This window comes from Halyomorpha halys, unplaced genomic scaffold (assembly GCF_000696795.3).
Source record: "Halyomorpha halys isolate HHAL.00 unplaced genomic scaffold, Hhal_1.1 Scaffold1183.1, whole genome shotgun sequence".
Classification (NCBI taxonomy): Eukaryota; Metazoa; Arthropoda; class Insecta; order Hemiptera; family Pentatomidae; genus Halyomorpha; species Halyomorpha halys.
In genome coordinates, this window is record NW_027112552.1 from 220,863 (window position 1) to 231,954 (window position 11,092).

General features: G+C 30.4%; 1 protein-coding gene across 2 annotated transcripts in view; it reads right to left on the reverse strand.

Annotated features, from left to right (window-relative positions):
• The window catches only part of sdk (sidekick cell adhesion molecule), a 372,487-nt gene that overhangs the window by 17,924 nt on the left and 343,471 nt on the right, over positions 1–11,092 (reverse strand). For both annotated transcript variants that reach the window (XM_014433298.3, XM_014433297.3), the window contains exons 3-9: positions 10,471–10,647; positions 6,711–6,927; positions 4,971–5,144; positions 3,887–4,095; positions 3,374–3,527; positions 3,159–3,286; positions 626–745 (exon numbers count right to left, since the gene is read on the reverse strand). In XM_014433298.3, coding sequence (XP_014288784.1) covers positions 626–745; positions 3,159–3,286; positions 3,374–3,527; positions 3,887–4,095; positions 4,971–5,144; positions 6,711–6,927; positions 10,471–10,647 — 1,179 coding nt within the window. The remainder of the gene's footprint in view (positions 1–625; positions 746–3,158; positions 3,287–3,373; positions 3,528–3,886; positions 4,096–4,970; positions 5,145–6,710; positions 6,928–10,470; positions 10,648–11,092) is intronic.

The following is an 11,092-nucleotide window of genomic DNA, read 5'->3' on the forward strand; positions in this document are numbered from 1 at the left end:
TATTATATCTTACTTTTTTACACTTTATACCCCTGTTATTTTACACTTATGGTTTTTTCTCTTTTTTTTTCCTTTTGTAACTATGTGTTTGTATCTTTTTTAGCCCTGACGAAGCCCTGCAACGTGGGGCGAAACGTTGGCTCAATAAAATAGTATAATTATCTACTATTTGAGTTTTTTTTTTAACCGCATCCGGACCATATTCCATTCAAAAATCAAACAATATTCTCTAACTTCTAGCTTAGATTAATCTACACATTAGTCTTATAGTTAACATGAAAAACCTTCAATTTCAATAAAACAAGGTTTTTAAATTTGCAACTTTTTTTTTTAACATGTCGTTATACAATATTCCATTTTTAAGAGAAATAATGTAAATTTAAAATTTTTTTTACTGAAATTAGAGGTTTTCTGAATTTCAAATAAGATTTACATAAATGGAGAATGTAAGATGTTGTTAGGAATCAAACCCTTGAGAGTTGCACTTGCCCCCCTTGAGATGACAGATACTAAAACTACTTGAAATAATCATTCAAAAAAAAATTGAAAAAAGAGCTATGATATTCTTTTCTATTTTTCTTAATCTACTATCTAAAATAAAACGAAAGGTTTTCCATTAACTAACCTTGATAAATCCATGTTGTGTTAGGGATGGGAGATCCAGCAACTCTACATATCATAATGACATCTTTTCCATCGAGGACAGTCGCGTTTTGAGGAGGCGTTTCCATGACTGGGGCTGAGGCTAAACAACAATATTTATATAAGAAATACAACTTAATGAAGAAATAATAAATAAAAAACAAAACAAAAATCAACAATTACCTAATAAGGTTATTTTAATATAATGAATGACAAAATGAGTTGGGTTACTAATCAGCTCAGTCCAAATTAATACTCAAGATCAATAAAATTTTGAGGTATTAGTTGTTATAAAGGTAAAATAACTATTAAATAAAATAACCACTCTGACTTATAAAAACTATCAGTCTGTGCTTTTGCACCAACCTGGTTAATGACAATAATACTTTATTCATTTCACCATTCCTCTAATTTTATTTAATTATATTCCTTATATGCTTTTTTGAATATTCTCGCATTTAACGTTATTACTGACATTGCTTAACAGAAACTGACCTTTAAATTGTTCCTCAAATATATATTATAATGGTGTTTATTGGGGGTGTAGGTAGCTGTGTGGTAAGACCCGGGACTATTAACTCCAAGGACCCGAGTTCGAATCCGGCTGGGCAGAAAATTGTTTTCTGTTACACTGTAACTGTGAGTCAACTCTTGTGGGTTCAGGAGCCCTTCTGGGGTCCACCCAGCCTCCTTAATTGGGTAAAAATCTGGTGGTTGAACGTGATTTTGACCAAATCACCTCCTTGTACAACCGTTGGTCTAGTAACAGTACTCCCTTACAAAGTACTGGACCCCTGACTCTTCATGGGTTGTAGAAGTACAGATTTAATTTTGATTTTTAATGGTGTTTATTAGTCCTGAACTTATTTAATAATATTTAGCAGGACTTAAATCTTATTTTCAGTTAATTTTTAGTTCATACTAATCTTCATGCTCAATAGTTTCACACATTTTCAACTAACAGCTTCCGCTATTCTCTAACAAATTTTCGTAACCATCCACGTCCTCTCCAGTGTCATACTACCACTCTTACAATGCCGTTGAGTCTTTTATATTTACTATTTTCTCTTTCTCTATATCACCCTGTTTCACTTTAACCTTAAGTAACTGCACATTTCCTTCCCCAACTACTTATCTACATGTTTGTTATCTTCTTTTCATGCTGTTTTTACTTGAAGAAGTTTGTCGGGGGATGCGGTCAGCAAAGAACAACATAAATAAACAAAACCATATTTATTTATTTTATGCCGACGTTTCGACCTGAGTTTCAGGTCTTCATCAGGGGTTGTGTCGTAGAGGAGGGAAAGATTAGTACTGAATGATGCTGCTTTTATTTTTCACACATTATAATTGTCATCTTGTTTTTGCACTTATGCCTTTATGAAGCCTGAAATTTTGTGGAATGAACAATTATGTTTGATTTTGTTGATAATATATTGTTTAAACCGATAAACATTTTGCTATAATATCACTTATACCTTGAATGGATAATGGAAAAGAAGGATAGATATCTAAGGCGAGAGTTATAGCATGGGTAAACTAATTTTTCATACAAAACAATGAATCTGCCTCTAAGAAAGGAATTAAACTAAGCATCAAGGAAAATGAGTTATGAAACTGGTAATACCAAAGTTATGAAAATCTGTAGTTGTTTGAAAAATATTTTAGTAAAGAGCTAAGTAAAAATTATACAAAGCAACTAATTATATAGAATTTTTTTTTTTTTTTTAAATTTGCATTCTCTTAACTATGAACTGATTTAGATATATACTTAAACTTTTATCTATAATGGCTCAGTTGACTAAGAGAACAGGTCATTAGAAATGAGAGATATAACAAGAGGAAATGATATGAAAACTTTGACGATGAAGTGAAAAACATAATTGGTAGACTGAGAATTTATGTACTAAATCTAACGAATTAACTACAAAATTATACTACTACATCAAAATACTATATTTAAAATTAAAATAAAAACAATAACTACTGATCTTTTGTCACTATACATTAACAATTAAACTAAATACCATAGTTTTACAGTTATAAAACTATCAAAATCAATTTAAACTAAATCAACAAAATTTCTAATGGATTTTAAAATATGCTGTTTAAAACAAAACATAATAAATAAAATTAATAATTCTATTAAAGTAATAACTAATCTAAGCAAAATACTAATAATAAAAGCAGATGCAAGTAAAAGACACACGTGCTAGAAAAGAAACACAGTGCATTAACAAAACTGTGCTTTATCTAATTCAGTAGCTATTAAAATTTTTTGTTTCCTTCTTACAGAATGGTCTGTGGAATTGAGACCCACGAAGCCTGAATATATTGTCTCCCCATCGTCTAACTCTCCTCTCTGTTACAGAAATTATCTCTTTTTTTAAATAGAAGCGTTAATTAACAAGAAAAAATCACAAAAAAACAAAAAACAAAACAAAAACAGCAAAACATTTTGTAATAACAAATAGAAAGCTGCCAAACATAAATCAATAATAAATTAGGATAATTACTTTTGACTTTAAGCCAAGTTGTTATGAATTCAGAGCCTCCTTCATTAGTAGCTACGCATTGCAACATGCCTGTATCTTCCATTCGTAATTTTTTTATTACCAGAGAACCGTCTTCATCAATTTTATATCTGAAACAATTTATAAATTAATTTTATTAAAAACAAAATAGTAAAATTTGGAAAAGTTGATAAAATTGTTGAATAGCAGAATATTACCTATTCTTTTGAGGCAGCTTAAGGACATTATAACCGTTCTTCAGCCAAGTGATGTTAGGTGTAGGTACTCCTATTGCTTCACAAGGGAGCACAACTGTACTGCTATACTCGGCTAATGTTTCTGGCCTCATGTTACCAACAAAGGATGGAGCTTCTATAAAATGGAATACAACAAAAAAATTTTATACTGAACAGATTGATTTTTATTAGTGTAATAAGAAAAAAGTGAGATAAATATAACTAAAAATGTAATATGGCCTTAATTAAGTTTTCTTAATTACTTTTTAATAAAATTAATTTTTTTAAAACATAAGACCCAGAATTATATTTTATTGCAGTATTATTAGAAAAAAAAAATTAAAAGAATGGAAACTACAATTTACAGCATGAATAAAAATGTATGAATAAGCTCTATAAAAATCTGTGCACTAGAGCTTTTTTTAAATATATATAGAACTTTATCAATTTTAAAACATTGATTCCATTTTGATAATTATTAGTAAATAGACTCGCCTAGCACAATGACGTTTGCAGAAGCATTAACAGATGGAAGTCCTCCTGTCCTCAAAGATGCTTGACATGTATATTGCCCGGTATGTGTTAGATTAGCGCTGACTAGAGATAGAGTCCTGTTCCATGGATCGTTAAATGTGTAACCAACCCCAGTATTCTCTATCAGAATTCCATCTTTGTACCAGAGCGTTTCAAGTTCATGAAGAGGTCTGAAAAATTGGAAGGAAATATATCAATAGTTCTTTGGAAATGTCTTTAAAATTGAAACTTTTTAGAAATAATACTGGTGTCATGAGTAACTCATCTTGCGTGTTAATGAATGATGACAGAACTTGACTGAGGAAAAACTGAAGAACAATTTGTTCAACTATGTCTATGGAAGAATGACCTGTTTATATGGCTAGTGTATTGTGTTTATATGGCTATACATTTATGAAAGAAGAAGAAAATCTTTCATTAAAAAAAAGGTTGTTTAACACCAATCTAAATTTAATGCTATTCTACAGCAGTGAAAGCTGGAAAGTGACTGAAACCATAATGTTGCATCTTCAAATCTTCCTCAATCCCTGCTAGTGAAAATTCCTGAGGATCTGGTGTTCAGAATCACAGGTTAATATCTTACCCATCTTAAAATAAAAAAGAAGTAGATGGAAAAGAAAATCTTCACTGTAACAGTGGAAAGCCAGGAGAGAAAGAAGAAGAGGAAGACCCAGAGAGACTTACCATAGATCATTACAAAAGAACCTGGTCCAGGGCAGCAAAACATGGCATAAAGTAAAATGGATTGCAACTGGAAGAGCAAAATGGAACTCAATAGTACATGCCTTCTAGGAGCTGTACTCCACTCCAGAATTATTCAATTTCTCTGAGTCAACAGAGAAATTGAATAATTCAATGAGTGACTCGGTGAATTATATGTAATAAAGCTGAGTTAAATTCAAGTTGTTAATTAATGAATTAAACTAAGTAAAAAGATTTGTGAAGGAAGAATATCTGCAGTAATGAGAGCTAACCCCTGAACTCAAAAACCAATTTTTTAATTCTCTTAATCTAATAATTAATCCAAAATTAATTAAACACAAACCTCGCATTAACAATGCAATGAAGATTTGTTTCTAGCTTTCCCTTTACAATGTGCATGTCCTTAGGCCCTACTATTATTTCTGGTGCTACCTCAGCTTCTTCTTCACCGACAACTTGAAGACGGATATAAGCACTGTTTTCTTCTTTTCCTAGTTGCGTGTTGGTTGCTCGAGCCCTATGAACAAATTAAGTTGGTACTATCACTCCAAATTATAAAAAGATTTTTTTTCCATTTAGAAGTACTGAGTATTTCATGTTTTATTTGTTCATCTCATCAGAAATCATGAATAAGAGATGTTAAAAATAAATGAATAGTTTTAATAATTTCGAAACTAGGAAACAGGACTTTACTATTATTGGTAGAATACCTTTTCACTTCATTATAATTCATTTTAAGAGGGAATGATTCAACTACATCTGGTTAATTTCTTAGTAATAGATGTGGAGATGCCACTAGACTTCAACTTGTCATAAAATATTAGGTAAATAAATATAAATATTCAGAATCATGACTTAAAAATCAGGACTGTAAAAATCAAGAAAGATATTGCCTGCATAGAATGATAGCCTGATGAAGCAATCAGCCCTAAAACATCTATTCACAAGGCAGTAAAAAAATTAATTGCCAACCAAAGCATTGAGCTATAGTATTTTAGCAAAGAAAACCAAATATTATTTTACAATATTTCTTATATAATCATTTTTTTCTTAATTACAGCTCCATTAATTCGATTATAAGTTTTTAAAGATAAAAAATTACAATTAAGGTGAAGGCTATTAAATTAATAATGATCACCAATTGTGATAATAAAGTATATAAAAGAAATAACTTATAAATCCTTTTTTTTTTTCGCGGATAATTTCAATTAATTTAAAGTGAATAGTATCATAAATGTCACAATTAACAAAAAATAACACTGTATTAACTTATCAATTTACAAAATTTTTATTGCTTAAGAAAGTCAAAGGATTAGGTAATGGATAAAAAATAAATTCATAGGATGTTCCATGAACATGGCATCTTTTCAAGAGACAAGCAATATCAAATGCGAAGCAGCACTTGATTTTATCACCTCCAATGCTCGGTGACCCACGTTTGGCAACATTGCTATGTTTAAGGCTGTGGGTAAACCTTCAGTATCTAAGCCAGGGATTGCACAGCATACTAAGTATAGGTGATCATAAGGTTTTCAAATTCAATTGAACTATTCCATACTAAATAAACTATAAAAAATAAATAGGTCAAGAGTTTATTAGCACTTATAAGGGTGTAAATCAAAGACAGAATATCTTTAAATTTATAATTAAAATATTGGTAATTTACTCGCCTATTAAACTTATTTATTGAAATTTAGGCCATTTTCTAATATTTTAACACATCTACAAGCCAACTATTGGATAAATAGTTTCATAAATGAAACTTATTTTGTGACTGATAATAACCTTTCATGAAAACAAAAAAAGAAAAGAAATTTTCACTAAAAATTACTTTTAGTAATTAACATGGAGAAGAGAAGAGGGATGTGTTTACTTCCGAATGTAATAGTCTGTTTCTAAGGTGAATGACTACTATCAACTTTTATGAAGTAAATGATGTGTATATTTTATAACAGCTTTATACTGATTTTAATTGTTTATTGTTCTGTATTAATATTAAAAATAGTTTCACCTTCGTTAAATTTTGGACTATACTCCCTTTTTCATACATATGATGAAGACATGACCAAATGCATTTTATTACCTGTATGCCTTCTGGTGACTAGGAGAAGCAGACAAGATGATTAATTGGCTCTCTGGAGAATGTGCATACTCCCTGTCGTAGAGCTGGGAGCCATCGTCCGCTTGCCATTGGACTAAGGGTGGAGGTTGGCTTGCGATTGGAGGTACATCGAGCACTGCTGCTCGTCCACTCTTCACCGTCACAGTCCTTTCTGTTTGGTCTTCAAACAGTCCCATATCTAGAAATTAAAAAATATGACCATTATTAAAAGCATAGGTGTATTTTTAAGGTTTATTTATATAAAACTAATTATTGATAAAACATATAAGTAAATAATTTATTTAAATATTGTTTTTCCTGAATAAAATATTTTTTCATTAAAAAATGATATTCAAAAATCATTTCAATTTATAATTGCTCCTTCAGCTAAAATTTAGAAGATAAGGTGGATTACCTCATCTTTCTGAAAGAGCACTGATAGCAGGTCAGGAAACCTGGAGCAAACTCAAAAATCAAATAATTGATTTCTCTTGAATTATTGATGAAGGTTCACAGTAAAGAGCCTCACCAGAAATTCCTATCTAAGAAAGAAGAATAGAATAGTTATGTAAAAAGAAAAACAAGATAGAGAAGAGAATCAAAGAGAAAACTGTGTCCTCATTATATGAGAGGGAGACAATTCTCCAATTATGAAAAAGAGGAATTATTCTTCCCAATGAACTCATTTCAGACACTTCTGGCTAAATCTCCGCTGATGATGGAACTTCTTCCTTGACACTAACTGCTGAGATGGACCACTCAGATTAATACTCTGACCTGTAATTGATATAGTCAGCTACAATCCTACCTACAGTTACCACTGCTCTCTAGCTAAGTAATCAATACAGATAATGTTAAATATTTTACGGTAATACTGTATTAATGCAATACTGTAAGTACTGTACGGTAATATGTCTATATGAGTTCAAATTATTATCATGTCATATGGATCGGTTATATATCTTTCTTAAATTGTTCAATAAATACAATAATAATGTAGTATTGGTGCCTAAATAATCTAGCACTATCCAATATTGTATGAATCTTTAATTAATGGTTATAATATTCTATGGATGATCCCTTACTAATTAGTAAACTTAAAACAAGCGATTAGAAAAGAAATCCAATTCTAAAAGTCATTAATATAAATTAATTAAAACAAATGGTTTTGATTAATTATCTGCAATGATTATCCAATGGCATCCCTCAAACAAATGGATGAATAGCACTGCAAATGTTTTTTGATACTAAAATTGTATATTTTGTTAAAAATGGCACAATGTTTTGTTCAGGTCAATTCAGCAGTTTAAATAAAAGTAACAAAATCTTTATTTTGTGCCTCTCCACCCCCGTCTCCCCCAAAAAATTTATGATTCTACTTGGGACATGTAACCCTTTCTGGCATTCCCAATTATTACTAATGGATGGGTTATGGTTTACCAGTCATCCTGGTATCTATAATGGATTTATATTCACTATCTATATCTTTATACAGGATAATTTTTTTGTTCTCAACTATGTTCCTAATGACTTTCAAACAAACTTAGTAGTAAGTCAGTAAGTTTTGAGTAATAAACTAATAAGTTTTATACTTATTAGTATAAGTATTATCAAAATCAATTTAGAGGTTTCAGATAACTTGATTTTCTCAGACATTCTGGAAGATAAAGAATAAAACAAGAAAACTTTTTCGAAACATTTTTTGTTCTCATAAGTTCGAAAAATATGTAAATTAACTGAAATTTCTACATAAAAATATTGACTGACTTTGATACTTTCTCTACCATTTGCATTCAGAAAGTAAAAATAATTTATTCATACTGCTCCATCGCTTACTAAGATTTGATTTATTAATATTAATTAAGATCAGTTCATTACTGACGTCTTATAAGCCTTGTGTAAAAACATATTTTCTTTTTAAATCAGGGTATCCAGACTAGCTATCTCATCTTGACTATGGATTTCTCCAGCAGCAGCCAGAAGAACACTGCACAGAATTCCAGTTCGCTCTTCCAAAGAGCATATTGTCCGCCTCACGTTCTTCGTTCTTCAGCGTTCGTCCGACCTCAGCCATTATCCACATTGTGGACGTGACTTGGACCCATTCCATTCTGCGTGGCAAATGGGAACTCAGTCTGGCAACACAGCAACTACTCAAGAAATGTTTTGAAATGTCAGCTCCTTGCAAAGAATAATAGAAGCTGATTGGAGAAGATGGGAGGGGGGGGGGAGGAGCAAAGGAACAACATAAATAAAAAAAAAAGTATTTATTCATATTTTTTTATTTATGTTGTTCCTTCGCTGACCGCACCCCCCGACCATCTTCTCTAATCAGTAATCTACGGTCAACTAAATACACCTCAATAATAGAAGCTAGTGGATTTGGTTTCACCAACGCTGAATTTGCGTGACTTATGATTCTTTTTCGGATTAGGACAGTTGTTGCAAAAATGTTTTAACAATTGGCAAAACAATTCAGCTTAAAACTGTTGATTACATTTTTATAATATTTTATAGTTCGCTGCTAAGTTATATACTGCATGACTATCGCTGTACCTATGTCAAGCACATTGAACCAGTTAAGTTCAGAGAGACTTGAAAAAATAAAAACTAAGTCAATTTTGGCATTTACTACTAAAAAGTCTGATGCACTCGTGTCACAACTTTCACTAATGATCTAACTTTGAAAAGAAATTAACCTCTACCCCTTGTAAAACAGGGGAAAAAATTTCTTTATTATTATTTACGATGTATATATAATATGAATATAATATACTCTATGATCTATATATATATTTAATATAGCGAATGTAAAATCTGTCTACTATTATAACAACGAAAACTTATATACCAATAATACTATATTTCAACTAGCGAATGTAAAATCTGTCAACTATAATAACAACATAAATTTTCTTCTTTACTTAATTATAATTTTTTTTTCATATTTTATATTTATCCAATGCTTCTTGCAATTAACAATTAAAGATGGTTAATGTTTATTTCAAATAAACAAAATAGAAGAAATACCTATAAATAGAAGAAGAATTTAATTAGCTCCATCAGACAGTTTTAATGAGGAAAAGACCAGATTGATATTAAATATCTATCTAGTTGTACATGAACCTGTTGAGATAAATCAAAATCATTAAAGCTCTTTCCGAGAAAATGGAAAAAAGAGTAAAATCGATTGTATAAAATAACATTAGCTAATCGATTTTAACGAAATAATCAGTGATACATCCTAGATGAATTTTAGTTCCAGACAACATTTCGTTTCTGTGCTAGATTGTTCACGTATACACACAGACCCAGACCATTTTTTAAGACTTGGTTATTTAGAACTTAACATATTAAAAGTTTAAAATGACTTAGGTACTTTAAAACATGTTAAATTTGCCACGTTAATAAACACTTCCCCCTTACTTCATATCTCATATATATATTTTTAAAAGTTTGTCATTTGTACTTTTGACTTTCCTTATAGCAGAGTTCCATAAAAACATTGCTTGCTGTATCTTTGCTAGTATTAATCACATATTTATTTTTTTATAGTTTAATTAAGTTTTGTTGAAAATTAAATTATGATTGAAAAGAATTATAATTCATAACTGGCGTGCTCACTCACGGGATTTGCCTTTACCGATTTGAAACTTACTGTATGTTGATATTTTCAAATTTCGCTATTATATATTATAAAAGTAAATAAATTTATATAAATATATAAAATTAATGAACATACATGCAACTACGATGTCTATCTTTTTGCTGAGGATGGCTCCCACGTCGTTCTTGGCCAAGCACTGGTAAGCTCCACCGTCTTCCCTTCTTGTGTTGATGATTTTGTAGAAGTGTTCCGTTGTGAAATCGCCCAGTTCTTCGCCATCTTTTAAATATTTGTACTGCGGTTGGGGATATCCTGAAAAAAAAAAAGGTTGCTTTTAAATTTTTTTCACAATGGCGAGTTTTTTTAAATCCAAAAATCTTAATACATTACATATAATAGATTATCTGCTAATAAATACCATTTTAGAAGAAATTAAATATAAGATATTTTCCAACTTGATTTATTTGGATGATTTTTGTTTTCCGGAGACTATCCGGAGACTATACGTTCGTTCACAACTCATCTTACTGTACAAGAGCTGGGAAGAAAAAAAGGCAGTTATCTGACACCAATTTTTTATTACTTTAATGAAAACTAGGTATCATTACTAGTCAGAATTGATGAGTCTGCCAAGTATAGGTAGGGGCAATAAAAAATGGTGGCTGTTTTACAACCTTAAAACCATTAATTTTTCATTCGGAGCTCTATATCTTAAAAACTAACAACACTAGAAAATCAAAGAGAACATTATTTAAAG